Raw genomic sequence first — 15,310 nt, forward strand, 5'->3', positions numbered from 1 at the left:
ATAAGTGCATTTTATTTAAAGTATTATTATATTACTGAGACTTGAATGTTCACTTTCCTATCAGTGCAAAACAGCTGCAGTGACATATTGGAGTCCAAGTCTAAAATTTTTCCATACAGTAGTCTAAAACTAAGTGCAAATAAAAGATGCTGAACAGGCCAGCCTGCTACCTTGGAGCCAATTCCCTTGTCTGGTGAGGGGGTATGACTCAGCAGTGGCAGCAGCCTAGCACTATATATTAAATAAAATACCTGAAAGCTTTTGTCAAACAATGCAGTCCCAAGCCTATCTACCCGTTCTAAGACACAAGAAAAAAATGCAGAAGTTGTGCAGCCTTTTCGCCCAGACCTTACAGAACCACAAACCATACCATCAGCTTGAATACCGGACACTGTATCACAGCCTTAATTTTGTCTTCTGATGGTTTGGTTTGCCTACACATCACCAATTTTTCTGTAGATAACCCCATGCAAATGTATTCCCATTTGTATTAGCTGTGGATGTTGCAGTTGTAGTACTTAAGTTAAAAAGAAAGGCCAAAGAATGCTATCATTTTTTTAAAACGGAATACTAATATATGTATTTTTTAAAAAAATCACTTCAGTAAAAGAGGTCAAAGAAAAAAATTGATTTTAACATACCATATTTCTCCATATGTTCTTTCCCAGCACTTGCAAACATCTGAGGTGCTACTGGAGCGGTTGCTAAGCCGTATTTATTTATCATAATTTCCAAATGTTTGTCAATTGGACTAGTTCTGTCTGAAAACTAAAAAGAAGGGAAATAGTTATAAAGCAAGTCATAATTTCCTTTTCTTTACAAGATTGCCACAAAAGAGTGCCATGGATTTCAAGCAAAATAAACGGTGGGTTTTGTCTGGTATTTTAACAATTCCACTGGGCAGCATGCTGCACTGCAGTGACATGTTTTGAGGCATTCACGATTTCTCAACTATAAGAAAGAGTAAATAAGCAGAAAATGCTTATTTACATTGTGCAGTGACAAACATTATGATCACTGCACTGATTCATGGCAAGGCCCACTCCAGTGCAATTTCTATCATAGTCACTATTTTCAGCAGAGGACTTCAGGTATTTTTCACCTCAGCTTAAAATCCTATAGTGAATATAGTTCCAAGTTATAAGATCAATACTGTATTAGTATTTTCAATGAAGCTTAGATGAAATATCATAAAGCATGATAAAGATAACTCTTACTCATTTCAATCAGTTGTTAAATTTAACACTTCTCACCCAAACCTCTGCATATATTATCAAATTTGGTAGTTCTGTAGTTAAACAACATATGGGCTCTAATATTGCTTGCCATAAGGCAAAATACAAACAAAACCCCCCACACTTCTTCAGTGAAAACAAAGAAGAGACAAGAAAGAAAGATTTACAGAAGCACTTAGTTTTTCGAGAAAGTGTGTTAACTGGTCAACTGAGTAAGCATCACATCAAAAGCCAGAAGACACAGATTCTTTCTTTAAATTTGCTGCATCACTTGGAGAAAGACACTTCCATTGCTCAGTGCTTCAGTATTCTATCTGGTATTTTCATCATTCTCTATTAACCCTGCCTTTAACGTATTCTTGGCAAAATACTAAAAGCATGATGTACTAAAAATTAATTCTAAAACATTCCATACAAAATTTTTATATCATAACTGCAATCAGAATCACAGAACTCATTAAAAGTTTCCATGGATCAAAAGAATATTTTATTTTCTAATCATCTACAGCCACATCTTAAAGCAACTGGTATTTATGAGAATATGTCTTAAAGAATGAGGTGTATCTACAAATACAATGAAATGTATAAAGTGTTTCAGACACTTACACCTGAAGCAAGGGATCCTTTTGCCATCCTCTCAAAGCCAAGTGCCAGAACACAATCTGCCAAACCTTAAAATAAAATTTATGGCCATTTAAAACACAATGCAATTATAAAGGACATTATGTACTAACAACTCTTCAGTTACAAGAATTATACATAAACACCTACCAGCTGCTCCTCCTCCTTTCTTCATTTTTGAAAGACAGTCAAATTGGAGTGGGAACGGTATTGATACATACATATTGATACTGAAGAATGAGAGGTCACTACTGGGTTTGGGTTTGTTTTTAAACTGTTTGACATCAGTCATCTTAAGATGACCAAGCACTTACATCTCTGCTACAAATACTAAAATAATCCTACAGAATATTACTATAGTTTTCATTACAGAAACATCAGCATTAAAGCGCAAAATGTCCGCAAAGGAACTGCAGAAACAGAAGGAAACAGTCATCTGTCAGTTTCAAGCAGTCTGTCACAAGGCATTGCTCTCTTTCCCTCCCTTCCAAAAATGTGTCAGTCAAACATCAGTGTTAAAGTTAAAAATAAATAAATAAATAATCTTCCTCACAGATTCTTCTCTCCTTTTCATCCTGTAGCCTAGTGTGTTGCAGTACTATACTGCAACTTGTTCTGTATTACTTCAAACAACTTTTCCAGAATAAACTTAACTGGCTTACTACTTATTAGGTTCATACAGCTTATGACGTAGGAAAGGACGTTTATATCCATATGCACCAGCTTACTGCATCACAGACGTAGTCTTAGGTGCATATATAATGCTCCAGTTCACACTGATAGTCTTAAAGTGCTTTGTCTTATATTTGTACATACAACTGACCAACCTTTTCAGCTGAGTGTGGCAGAAAACACAACTTTGCCTATGAGGATCAGACATTCACAGCTCAGTACTCATGCATTCTAGTTCTGCTCTTCATTCAAGCAGTATTTATAGAAACAGCAGCCCCAGAGCAAAACAACTCACCTCCTTCTACTAGTTGTCTGGCCATGAACAAAGCAGTTGATCCAGTAGCACAGTTGTTGTTAACATTAATGATAGGAATGCCAGTTAAACCCAAACCATGATAGATAGCCCGTTGTCCACAGGTTGAGTCACCTTTATACACAAGACACAGTATTAAAATAAGGTATATACTCAAACTTCACTAGTAAAAAGAAATTCTACCATGTACGCACAAAGCTACCACTTAAACTATAAACTTGAACTTTTGCACTGTCATCTTGAGTATGTCTCTCAAGTATCCACAGTACAAGAACCTTCGAAACAAGATGAAAATCATCAGATTTAAAAAACGTGTTTGTCCTGCTTCTGCGATAACAGGCCATGAATCAATGGAAGGTAACTGGACTGGACAGAAACGCCTTAAGACGTGTGGCTTGGAAGCTGCGACAGGTATCACAGCTGACTGACCCTACTTCAGCTGCCATGATACAGTCATTAATAGAGAAACAGGAAGAAAATACATGGAAAAATCTTTGGAATGGAAACAGATTTCCCTATATCAAAATCTGATTTTGACTGCTTTGAGAAATACCTTGGGCATCTGTGAACTGTAGTGACAGGAAAAGGTTCAAACCACTCATTTAACACCATCTCCTCTCACTACAACAAGCAGTGACTGCAAATTAAAGGCTTCTGTTGAGGGTGTCTATTAGAAAATGTGTTTGAGAGTTGTGCTGGTTTTGCCTGGGATATAGTTAATTTTCTTCACAGTAGCTAGTGTGGGGCTACATTTTGGATTTGCACTGGAAACAGTGTTGATAATACAGAGATGTTTTTGATATTGCTGAGCAGGGCTTACACAGAACCAAGGCCTTTTTCTGCCTCTCACACCACCCCTACCAGTGAGCAGGCTGGGGGTGCACAAGAAGCTGTGAGGGGGGACAGCCAGGACAGCTGACCCCAACTGACCAAAGGGGTATTCCATACCACGTGATATCACATCAGCATATAAAGCTGGGGGAAGAAGGAGGAAGGAGGGGACATTCAGAGTGATGGCATTTGTCTTCCCAAGTAACCGTTAAGCATGATGGAGCCCTGGTTTCCTGGGGATGGCTGAACACCTGCCTGCCAAGGGGAAGTGGTGAATGAATTCCTTGTTTTGCTTTGCTTGCGTGTGCAGCACTTGCTTTACAGTCTTTACCTCAACCCATGAGTTTTCTTATTTTTACCCTTCCAATTCTCTCCCACTGTGGGGGAGTGAGTAAGCAGCTGTGTGGGACTTAGCTACCAGCTAAGGTTAAACCATGACAAGGGTCCTGCTGCTAATGAAGGCAGGGCAGCACTGTGCTGGTATGTAAACAATTTAGTTTTGTATATATCAGCTGTGAGGCATTATTCTGGAGACATACTAATGCATGTACTCTCATTAACCTTATACAGTACGTTAAATCATGGTTATGTTTCTGTGTATGTCCATAGGATTAAAATACTTATGAGCATCTCACAGCATAGGTCTGATCTATCACTTAAGAGCTGAATCCATTCAGGTATCTCTCATGTGCTTTTGGACCGAAAAATGCAAGTACACAGTACATGTTTGATCCCCAAAATACCCCTAGCAAGTGTCTTCAACTCAAGAGCAATGGATAAACAAGCTAATCCATTCCAGTGCACTACACAGAGCATCACACAAAGAATAACAGAATTTTCAAGTCTATTGCCATAAACATTAAAATATGGAAGTTTTGCACTACTTGAATAAATATACCACCTGATCTGGCTGAGCTACTTGTATGAAACACATTTGGAAGACACAACTTTATGGAAGTCTTTCCATACCCACAACTAGAGCCATAAACTCCACAAATAAACAGACATAGATCTGTGATCACTAAAAATAATAATTTTTAGAAGTTTGAGACAGTTCTACAAATTGACATGATAAATTATTATAACCTGAAATTGATGGGATCCCCCATACTTTATCCGCACAGATGTTGCAAATGTCACAGATGTCACATCCCAGTCAAATGACACTACTTACCGTAAACATAACCAACACATGCCTGTTGCACTGCTGAATACGGAATCCCAGCATCAGTTAAAGCTGCCTGGCCTAAAAAGAGTTGAAAAGTTGAAAAAAAAAGGTTAAATATTGAAGGGAGGCAGGGCAGAAGCAACTGTCACAACCATAACAAGCAAACCTAGAGTAGTATGTATGAATCATGCATTCACATACAAGAAAAAGAGCTGTAAAAATGACTTATTACGTAATGTGACTGGTTAACATAGCCTTGCATTTTCATTCTCATAAGGACAATTTTGCAGTATTTTGAGTTCTGAACAAGCTCCTTCATCAGAAAATTTCATGCAATAAATTCTGTGTTCATGCATAAAGGTTATTTGTCCCGATGAAATTATGTTTGAATAATACAGGTTAAGCATGAAATCATTTAAGTGTCCAATCCAATTTTAAGCTATCCTTCTGACTTCAGTACTGGAAGGCAGAGAGCTGAACAGGTCAGTTGTGGATTTTGTAAGTGTTCTTTTTCATCAGTTTTAGATTTGCTTTTTATACGTATCTATTTAGTGAGCAGTAGCTGTTCCTTCATATGTGTAATAAAAAGATTAACTGTGAGACTTAAAGTAAGTGTCAGCAATCACACTAAATGCTTTATTATTAAATTACCTGCCTCCTTAGCCATATCAGGGTAATCAGCACTCTCCTCATTAGGTTTTGTGAACTGACAAGAAAAAAAAAGGGAAAAAAAACCACACAAGAACAAAACACAGTGAGGTTTAATACATCTTTTGCTTAAACTGGTACAGGTATAATCTTAATATTTACTTTAGAAATAGGTTTCTGAACAATCAGTTTTAAATAATGCAAACAATTTAGTTTAATTTAATTGACCTGAAAGTGCTTGCACAAAATCTGCACAGTTCCTAAGTGCTACTGTCAGACCCTGTGACGGCTAAAAACATAAAATAATGCAGTTTTATGGAAGCTGAGGACCAGTTTTGCTCAGTCTTAAAGAAGATCCATGACTTGTATGGAGATGGACAATAACCCTGTCCAAAGCCTCTGGGTGGGACAAGAGAGTAACAGTTGTGTTCGCTGCTTCATTATAATACATGACATAATCTTCACTAAGGCTTTGATAAATACCTCTGCTTCAACTTTATTTTGTTATACTTCTATTTTTTAACAATAAAATGCTTGTTCTTTGTATGGAACTTGCTTCTACTCCCTTTCCAAGCCATATTTCGCTTTGTTACAAATTATACCAAACCCTACCCTACCCCTCACCATTGGGGTACAGGTTACATTTGTTTTCTTCGTAGTACAACTCATGAGTGTCCACCAACAAATATATGTGCTTTGCATTTTTACACCATACTAGCTTCTTAAAGTTCCAGAAATTATTTGACGTTCACTGTTAGTATATAAAAGATAATTTGCTACCTCCATATGCTTACCTCCCCAACTCCAGTCTTTTGCAACACTTAGCTGTACTTTCTGTAGTGCCTCCTTCCCTTAATTTAGACAAAGAACCTTCAAACTGAAGGTCGTAAGAAAAATCAGTCAATGAACTGATCATTGTAAAAGTCTGTAAGATTGCCTGATGTTACCTGGGCTAACAAAGCGGGGAAGAGAGTATGGACAATTTCTCAAATCACACAAAACTGATAACTAAGATGATCCACCTCCGAAAATGAAAGACAAGGAAACACAGATTGTTGTTTTGAGAAGGTATACCAATTTTTAGCAGATATTATATAATTAAGATTAAAAAAGAGAAAGGATGCAATCCTAAAAGACTTCATAACAAAATGCTTAAGATGTAATATAGTGTCTGAAAAGTTTTAGTTGTCTCTCCCACACTACTGTTCCTTCCTTGAGCACACCACAGGTGAGGTCCAGTAACTTCCAAAACCACATTCTGCAATCCAGTTCAATGAATTCAATGAACAGAATGAAGTCTTTTACCCTTTATTTCCTTCCCTATCACATCACATGCTGAAGAAATATTCATGCAGCCATAAAAAAAAAAAAGTTATTTAAAAGTGTGGGGGGGTTCTCACTGGCAAATACCAATCTTAAGTTTCATCCACCGAGATGAAGAAGGTTCCTTTAGCTTTTGCTCCTCTTTGAGAATCACAGAATCATTTAGGTTGGAAACGACCTTTCAGATCAAGTCCGACCAGGACTGCCAAGCCCACTACTAACCCATGTCCCTAAGCGCCATGTCTACACATCAGTTAAATCCCTCCAGGGATGGTGACTCCACCGGTTCCCCAGGCAGCCTGCTGCAATGCTTGACAGCCCTTTCGGTGAAGAAATGTTTCCTAACACGCAACGTAAACCTCCCCAGCACAACCTGAGGCTGTTTCGCCTTGTCTTATTGCTTGTGACTCGGGAGAGGAGGCCGACACACACTTCGCTCCAGCCTCCTTCCCGGGAGCTGCAAAGCCGTGCCGTGTGAGCCCGCTGGGGGAACCCGGTGGCCGGGCACAGGCACCCCCGGAGAGTCCGCGGTGCCCCCGGAGCCCAGCGGCCCCCGGCCGCTCACCGCCAGGGGTCAAGCCCTTGACCGAGGTTGCAGTGACACGGGGACACACTCTGGCCACGGCAAACCCGTCATATCGACCGGGCTTCAAAACATTAACTCGGCCGCCGCGTCCGTCCCCGCCGCCGCACCGACCAGAGGTGAACTTTGCGTGGCGCCGCGGCCGCCCAGGCCGGGCCCGTGGGCCCCGGCTGCCACCTCAGGCCGCTCCGCGGGCCCCGGCTACCACCTCAGGCCGCTCCGCTCCGCTCCACAAACGCGCTCCACGGGCAGCGACCGCCCCTCGCCAGGGGCCTCACCGCACCTGAGGGGGCCGCGCACGGCTCCCGCGCCACCGCCCCCCGCGCCCCTCAGCCGTCGCCGCCCCAGGAGACAAGACCCGCCCGGGCCGCCCCCGTCCCACCGCACACGCCGAGTTTCGCTCTGCCCCCCTGCACGGCCCGAACGCGCAGGCGGCGCCGGGGAGGGTTCAGGCCGGCGGCGCGGAGCTGGGCCGGCGCCACGGCCCGGCCCGTACCTTGGTCATACCGACGCCCACCACGAACACCCGGCGCTGCATGATGGCGACAGACAGCAGGTGCCCGCGCGCCCCCTCCCGCCCTCCCCGCCGGCCGAGACCCCGCCGGCCGAGACCCCGCCGAGACCCCTCCCGGACAGCAGCAGCGGAGCAGAGGGGCGGGGCCAACGCCCAGTGGGCGGGGCCAGCGCGCCTTCCCCTCCCTCCACCCCCTCTCCTCCCATCGCCCCCCGTGAGGCGAGGGGCGCCATGCTGCGGCTGGGGCGGGCGGGCCGCCTGCTGCTGCGCGGGGGTGGCGGAGCCCCCAGGGCCGCCCCGCGGCGGGGCGCGGAGGTGCTGGTGGGCGCGGCCGGCGGGGAGCGCAGCGGTGAGTGCGGCGGGGCCGCGGCGGGCCGGTGTTAGGCCGCGGCGCTCGCCTGAGGGGCTGTTTCTGTGGTGCGGAGGTGCTAAGCCGCTCAGTTCTGATAATTCCCGTTAAAACGCATCAGCTGCCGACCTGGGGGGGGGGGGGGGGGGTGTCGTACATATCCCCGGGCCCGAGGGGCTGCGGGCCCCACCTGAGGTGCGGCCCGGCCTGCCAGGCACCTCAGGTGGGGCCCGCAGCCCCTCGGGCCCGCCCTGCGTGCCCCCTCGTAGCGACCAGGGGCAGGTTGCTTCCTATATTTTCCCTTCAAATTATGCCCTGATACATTTTTCTAGAACCCAGCTGCCAAATAAATAGCTGAATGCAAGGGGTTTTTAAGTTATATGCAAGAGGCCTGAGTAGAAGCAGCCCCGGGTTGCCCCAGGGCATGTCTGTGCCTCTACATGCATGAGAGGCACTAAGCCAGGTGAGTTTTGGTTCAGATTGCCAATGGAATTACTTTCTGGTAAGGGTAAGTATCGCAGTTCTTGGTAGTTTGGCTAGTTACATGGCTGCAGTGACCAGAATTGTGAATTTCCATTGTTTTTGTTTGTGCCCACTGTTACCTGTGTCTCCGTCCCCGTGTGACACACCTCTTGGTTCAGGCAGAGGGACAGACACCTTCTGGCAGGGCAGAAGGACCAGGAATGACAGATGCAAGGTACATCTATGCACCTGCAGCAACAGCATCTTTCAGGGTTAAGGCCTGGGAAGTGAGCAGAAGTCCAGCCGAGGAAACAGGAGAGGTGGTTTTTTCCCTCCAAAGCATATAGAAACCATTGGGCAAACATTTGCAAGACACAAGTGCAAGGGAGGAGTAGGTTGATGATGTGCTCTTATTTTTCCACTTGGGCTTAGGAAATTCGATTGAAGTCCTTTCCACTGATAAGCTTATTAGCTTTAAATTAAATGGAGCTGCAATTTCAAAACTGTTCTGTAATGCAAACCGAGAGTGACCAGTCTGCAATATTCTCATGCAAACAGCAATACCAAGAGGATGGTTTTCTTCAAGGAATGTACTTGAACACAGTGCAACTGTACAATAAAAACTGAAATAAATAACATTTGGAACAGAAACCTAAGATGGATCATTTGGGTTTGGGGTTTTTTTTCCATTCCTGCAGTGATTCTGGGACATATATTCTTGGATGTCATGTTGATTTTAAAAAGTCTGTTTATATTCCTCACAGTGCTACTGAATTTTACAGTTGTCCTGCATAACTGGGTTTTATAGACATGGTCTACCACCTCCACTTCTAAAATAACTGATTGTTTTAGAGTATACTTTATATGCATTTTCAGGAAAGAGAAGATGCAGCATATGCAGATATTGTTCCCAGTTGAATTACCGTGTCAGAGAATTAAATGAAGTATAACTGAAATTGTCTCCTATTACTAAGGTATTGCTGAAATCCTAATGAACCGACCCCACGCGAGAAATTCATTGGGAAAAGTATTTGTAAATGAAGTGAGTATGGGCCTGGCCTATAAACATCTTTGGAATCATGATCAATAACTAAATGCAATTAAAATAGTTGTGGGAAATCTGAAACAAAAACTTAATCTCTTGCTGAAGGTCAGTGGGAGACTGGGGCAAGGCAGGTTAGCCTGAAGAAAAAGAGACTGACGTGTGTGTATACTGCAGTAACTTCAGATGTGGACTGGAGAGAGATATTGGAGTTACTTTAAGTTCCTAACTCAGACGCAAGTCCTTACTTGTGTAGTTACAACAAAAACACACTCATTGTCAGACCTTAGCAGATGATCTGTTTGAAGTTAATATATTGCAGAGAAAGTCTGGCTCATGCCTGGACAGGAAGGGGAGTTTAAGGTACCGCAAAGGTTCATCTGTCAGTGGAAGAAAAAAAGAGACGGGGAAACGTGTTGTTCTAAGGCTGTCATGGAAGGATCCTGCTGGCTCCACATATGTGATTTCCAGGAAATTCCTGACACTTGCAGGGGAAAAAAAAAAAAAAAAAGATACTTTTATCATAGAGTAGGAGCTTGCTAAACTTAATTCTACACATGCCATATTCTTAAAGTTTTATTTCTCTTGTTTGTACTCCCTCCTTCGTAGCTGTTCAGTGCTCTGGAACAGCTCCGCTTTGATGAGAAGGTTCGTGTGGTGGTGTTCAAGAGCGAGGTGAAAGGTGTATTTTGTGCTGGTAAGTAACACAGGCTCTGCAAATTAATCTTTAAAAACCCGATGGCTCTTAGGGTTGTGTGCTGATCAGATTGTGCAGAAAAGCAGCTGGAAATGCACACTATAAGGAAAATGGGCTGGCTTTTGTGTAGCTAATAACAAACACATTGTTCTCTTTCACCTGTCTGCCTTTCAGCTTCAGTGATGAAGACGTGTGTGATGGAGTGAGCCACACAGGCTGCGTGGTGCTACTGTTTGGTTTCTTTTTATAACCATCTTCAAGCACAGGTGTCTCTCGTATTGGAGTCCTTGATTTCCAGATTTATGGGTTATCATCCTTACAATAATTGGTGCTCCTTTCTGAAATTTGTTGAAAGGGAACAGAGGAGCACCCTAACCACTGCTCCAGCCCGGATATCCACACCAGCTTCCACTGAGCTTACCTAACCTGAACACTGTACTTGAAGACTTCTGAAATAGTCTGCCCCCAGACAGGGACAGAAGGGAACCTTTTCCTCCTCTATTTAGGTGCAGACTTGAAGGAACGTGCAAAGATGGATGATGAGGAAGTTGGATACTTTGTTAAAAGGCTGAGAAATCTCATGGATGAAATAGGTAAATGATTATCTCCATTGGGAAACTTGTCCTAGACTGCCTGTACTGAGACAATTAGAAATGCTGCAGGAAGGGAAGGATGCTGGCCCCAGCAGGTTATCCATTTTGGAGTAGCTTCCCAAGTGGCTCCAGCTTATGCCTGAAACAGCGATCTGATTAGAATTAAATACCAACTGCCCTGCTGCCCCTCCAAGGACAAGATGCATTTCAGTACTGCCTTTAGCCATGACAAAGAGCAGCGCACACACATGCGTATAAGCAGCACCTACTATAACAAAGCATTCTATATACAGGTCTGTGTAATCCTTGGGAGACGGTGCTGGACAAAATGAGCTGTGTTGGTTGTCCCACTTTCAATACGTGCTGAGAAGCACTCTTGATACGGCAATGACCTATGAAGGTGGATTTGGATCTGTGAATGGATTTGCTGAAAGTCAGGGATTTTGTACCTACAACTCCTCCCCCCCCTTTTTTTTTTGTGAAAAATAATTTCTGCAATTTTTTTTTCTCCTTCCCTATTTATGAATTATTCTGCTCTCACTGGAGAGGAATAGCAAAGTGAAATCTGACTAAAATACCAATCGGAATTGCAGTAATTAAAACCCAAACAACAGTGTAGAAAGAATGACCCTGTCCCGCAAACCACAGAGGCAGCTGGGGGCAGGGGGTAGTTACAGCACAGAACTAGGTCACCTCTGAAGTCTGCTTCCAGCTCCCAGAGTATTTGAAAATGTATCTTGTCAAGCCACTGATCTCCAGGTACCTCAGGTTCCTCAGCTGTGAGGTGACAACAGTGTTTACCAGGTTCAAGAGCCTTGGCCAACAAAAGCACCAGAAGAGCCAGTCATTGTAACAGTGGTTAGGGATGGTGTCTTTGTTTCAACTGTTAAACTGCACCATCTGGATATTTAAATCATAAATTTCCAAGGAGACAATTAATCCTCTTCTCTGTTGCAGTAGCTTGCATTTGCATGCTGCTTTGCATCTAAGGAGAAGTGCAGAAAGGTAGTTTCTACTGTTTAGACACAGTCAGAAAGTTTGTGGCAGAACAAAATTAACTCTTGAGCAATTTTGAATTTGAGAACTACTAAAAGCTTTAGAATTTAAGCATTTACATTCCAGAAGTAAGTGGAACAGAACTTCTGGAACAAAACTGTGTAATACCTGTTGTCTTCTTTAGCTGCCCTGCCTGTACCCACAATTGCCGCAATAGATGGCTATGCTTTGGGTGGTGGACTAGAACTGGCGCTGGCTTGTGACCTTCGAGTAGCAGGTTTGTGTGTTGCTTAATGCAGGGATCTTCTTGTAATCGGTGACTGTATTTTAAAGAGAACTTTGATGCAGGATAGCTGACTGTTAATGGAATCCAGTAGGCTAAGAGAGGTACTTGCAGAGTTCAGGAAATGCATAGGCATTTGTCCAGAAATTGTGATGTTTAGTTATTATTGGGAAAGCAGTTTCCCTGCTTAAAAGATAAAGCTTATTTTTAGACAAGATTAGGATTCCTTCAGAAAACTGTTCATTGGTAGAATTAATTATTATCATGTAATACTAGATCAGCACTCTAGCTAGGTCTAACCTCCCCTACTTAAATCAGTTTGGACTGGAAGACTTCCTTCTTCTGTCTCCATTTTTCCACCCATTACATTCCTTCTAGTATGGACCCAAGGTTCATTTTTCTAGATAAGATTGCTATGTTGGGGTAAGCAGCCATACTACACGTCCCTCGTCTGACTTGAGGTGGACATTGGTTAAGCAGTGTAGTATTCAGACTTTCTAGCTACCTGGAGAAATGGAGTTCCTGTTCAGTACTGACTGTAGTTTTATTCATCAGTTCAGTATGGAAAATTTGTAGTTACATGGATCAAAAAGTAACTAAATCCTCTATTTATTTTTTTAATAGCTTCATCAGCTAAAATGGGCCTTATTGAGGCTACAAGAGGGCTTCTTCCTGGAGCAGGTAACCCTCATTAAATCTTCAGTCTCTTACTTTCTCAGCTGTATAGTAAATATTTTGCCACTAGAGCACCTGAAGTGTTTTGAATGTAAATTAAAGTAGCATCTTACAGTGACCCAAGATTATCTATGAATCAAGAGTTCTGTTCTAAGCCCTGTCTCAGACTTGCTATGGATTTAGGGAAGTCCCTTTACCCCTTTTCCTGTTTATCAAAATAGGCAGAAGGGATGCTGAAGCCTTTCAGATGCCTTGCAGAATGTTTACATGTTCATAGTTATTAAAGAAACATATGATCTGTATTTTTCAAACCTCCTTGTTATACAAGGAGACAAAATAGTGTTGTGTTTGGGGGCATTTCTCAGAAATGGGTAACAGTGGTTTTGCTGTTGTCATAAGGTGGAACCCAGCGCCTGCCCAGATGTGTTGGAATAGGTCTTGCGAAGGAACTCATTTTCACTGGTAGGCAGATTGACGGAGAGCAAGCCGCCTCAGTGGGATTAGTAAACCACGCAGTGCCACAAAACAGTGAGGGAGACGCGGCTTACCGGAGAGCATTAACTTTGGCTGAAGAAATCCTTCCTCAGGTAAGTATATTATTCATGTGGTCAATGTACAGATGGCATTTCTGCTTCCCTTAAGAGAGAGCAAACAAACAATTGAAAATTCCTTTCTATTAAATACTGAAGCCTTGGTTTCCTGATGGGTAAGACCCTTAACTCCGTCCACTCTTTTGAGTGCACTTTCTGTAGGAACAAGTGTTAACATCCAGCTGCTTAACTCACCGGACAGCTTTACCTCCCAGTTGTGGTAACACAGACCTGCAGGACACACTGGAGCCATGCACCATGTGCATCTATTAACTCTCAAGAATGCCAAATTGGGTTTTGGTGTTTTTTTTAAATACTTACTAACTTCCTGCAAATTTCTATAGACTAAAAGGTCATTTGAAGCTAGGATAATGATATAACAACACTTATTATGATGTGGCTTTAATTTTTTTACATGTTTGTTGTGGCTTATTTTTTTAATAAAGGCTCCATTTGCTGTGAAAATGGGAAAACTGGCAATAAACAGAGGAATGGAGGTAATTTTTTTTTTTTAAATACTGAGGTAAATGAAGCGGACAGGCAGCTCGTAGATTACTACAGTAAAAATGTTTAGAGCAGATGAGCTATAGTCCTTGTTTAGATCAGGCATTTAAAACCATTGTAGGAGTATTAAAGACTTTAAAACAAAACTAATATGGCAGGAATTTTTTTCTACAGATGCTAACACTGTAGTTCTAATAGAGGAGTGAAGGCCACTCGCTACAAGTGAAGTTTATTGATTCCCTCTCATCCCCAGGTTGACATTGCATCAGGGATGGCTATTGAGGAGATGTGTTATGCCCAGGTAGGTAAAGGAACAACTGTACACTTTCTAAAGCTAGGTCCAGGTATTCCGTGTCCTTGTGTATTTTCCTCTCTATAAGGGAACACTAACAGCTAAATCTAAAGCTTTGATAACATACTTGAGTGCAGTTCCAGGTATCTAGTTCAGAATAATAATTGCTGTTATGCACTACTGCCTCTCTCTGCCTGAGACCAAAGTCTGTCCTTAAATACCCTTCTCTCTAAAGTAATTGGGTGTTCTTAGTTTCAATGATACAATTAAAGGATGAGCATTATGAATGGTTTTATTTTAACAAATTCAAAAATTGATTCTTGCTGTGGTCATTCTTTATGACAAGTTTTGAGAGCATGTGTCTTTCTCAGCTAACAGAATAATGTAACTACCATCTTAAAATACACTGAGGCAAAGTATTACATTCATGGAAAACTGTTTCCCTGTATAGTTCTCTGGGCTCTGTCTTAGATGCTTTGCTTGTGATTTGCACTACAACCCAGTCTCTTTATTTTCCTAATTGCAGAACGTGGGACTTCATGTATCATTGAAAGAAAAGCAATCTTAGCCTTAGACTACTACTGCCAAATTAATCAGTACTTAAAAACATATCAGACTTGTCAATGAAAAATATACCTTTTTTTTTTTTTTGATGTAGAATATTCCCACAAGAGACCGTCAGGAAGGGATGGCTGCTTTCAGGGAGAAACGACCACCTCGGTTTATTGGCAAATAATGCTTCCTCAATTCCCTTTGATTTCTTGAGATTATTTTTACGACTCCTTGCCTTTGCCTGCATTTCTGAATACTCCACTGGATCAGTCTGCTGTAAGAATTTCCAAATAAAGATATAACTTTGTACAGCTGATCTTTTTAAAGCATGTACACCTTAAGGCAGTGGCTATAGCTCTCAGACAGC

General features: G+C 42.4%; 2 protein-coding genes across 4 annotated transcripts in view; one reads left to right on the forward strand and one right to left on the reverse strand.

The window, feature by feature from the left end:
- The window catches only part of SCP2 (sterol carrier protein 2), a 21,543-nt gene extending 13,548 nt beyond the window's left edge, over positions 1 to 7,995 (reverse strand). The window contains exons 1-6 of the mRNA XM_056356691.1: positions 7,891 to 7,995; positions 5,492 to 5,546; positions 4,847 to 4,918; positions 2,824 to 2,955; positions 1,842 to 1,906; positions 642 to 768 (exon numbers count right to left, since the gene is read on the reverse strand). Coding sequence (XP_056212666.1) covers positions 642 to 768; positions 1,842 to 1,906; positions 2,824 to 2,955; positions 4,847 to 4,918; positions 5,492 to 5,546; positions 7,891 to 7,932 — 493 coding nt within the window. The 5' untranslated portion in view covers positions 7,933 to 7,995. The remainder of the gene's footprint in view (positions 1 to 641; positions 769 to 1,841; positions 1,907 to 2,823; positions 2,956 to 4,846; positions 4,919 to 5,491; positions 5,547 to 7,890) is intronic.
- ECHDC2 (enoyl-CoA hydratase domain containing 2) lies at positions 7,931 to 15,259 on the forward strand. Of its 3 annotated transcripts, XM_056356695.1 has the most exons (10): positions 8,102 to 8,257; positions 9,694 to 9,761; positions 10,371 to 10,458; positions 10,965 to 11,051; positions 12,232 to 12,324; positions 12,955 to 13,011; positions 13,405 to 13,592; positions 14,042 to 14,092; positions 14,353 to 14,400; positions 15,050 to 15,259. In XM_056356695.1, the coding sequence occupies exons 1-10, from the start codon at positions 8,140 to 8,142 to the stop codon at positions 15,125 to 15,127; spliced, it is 876 nt and encodes a 291-aa protein (XP_056212670.1). In that variant the 5' UTR covers positions 8,102 to 8,139; the 3' UTR covers positions 15,128 to 15,259. The 3 variants fall into 3 exon arrangements, with proteins under 3 accessions (XP_056212667.1, XP_056212669.1, XP_056212670.1); XM_056356692.1 differs by lacking the exon at positions 9,694 to 9,761 and having other exon boundaries at positions 7,931 to 8,257; XM_056356694.1 differs by lacking the exons at positions 9,694 to 9,761; positions 15,050 to 15,259 and having other exon boundaries at positions 7,931 to 8,257; positions 14,274 to 14,400.
- Positions 15,260 to 15,310: the final 51 nt, after the last annotated feature.

The sequence above is a fragment of the Falco biarmicus genome, chromosome 11 (genome assembly GCF_023638135.1).
Source record: "Falco biarmicus isolate bFalBia1 chromosome 11, bFalBia1.pri, whole genome shotgun sequence".
Lineage (NCBI taxonomy): Eukaryota > Metazoa > Chordata > Aves > Falconiformes > Falconidae > Falco > Falco biarmicus.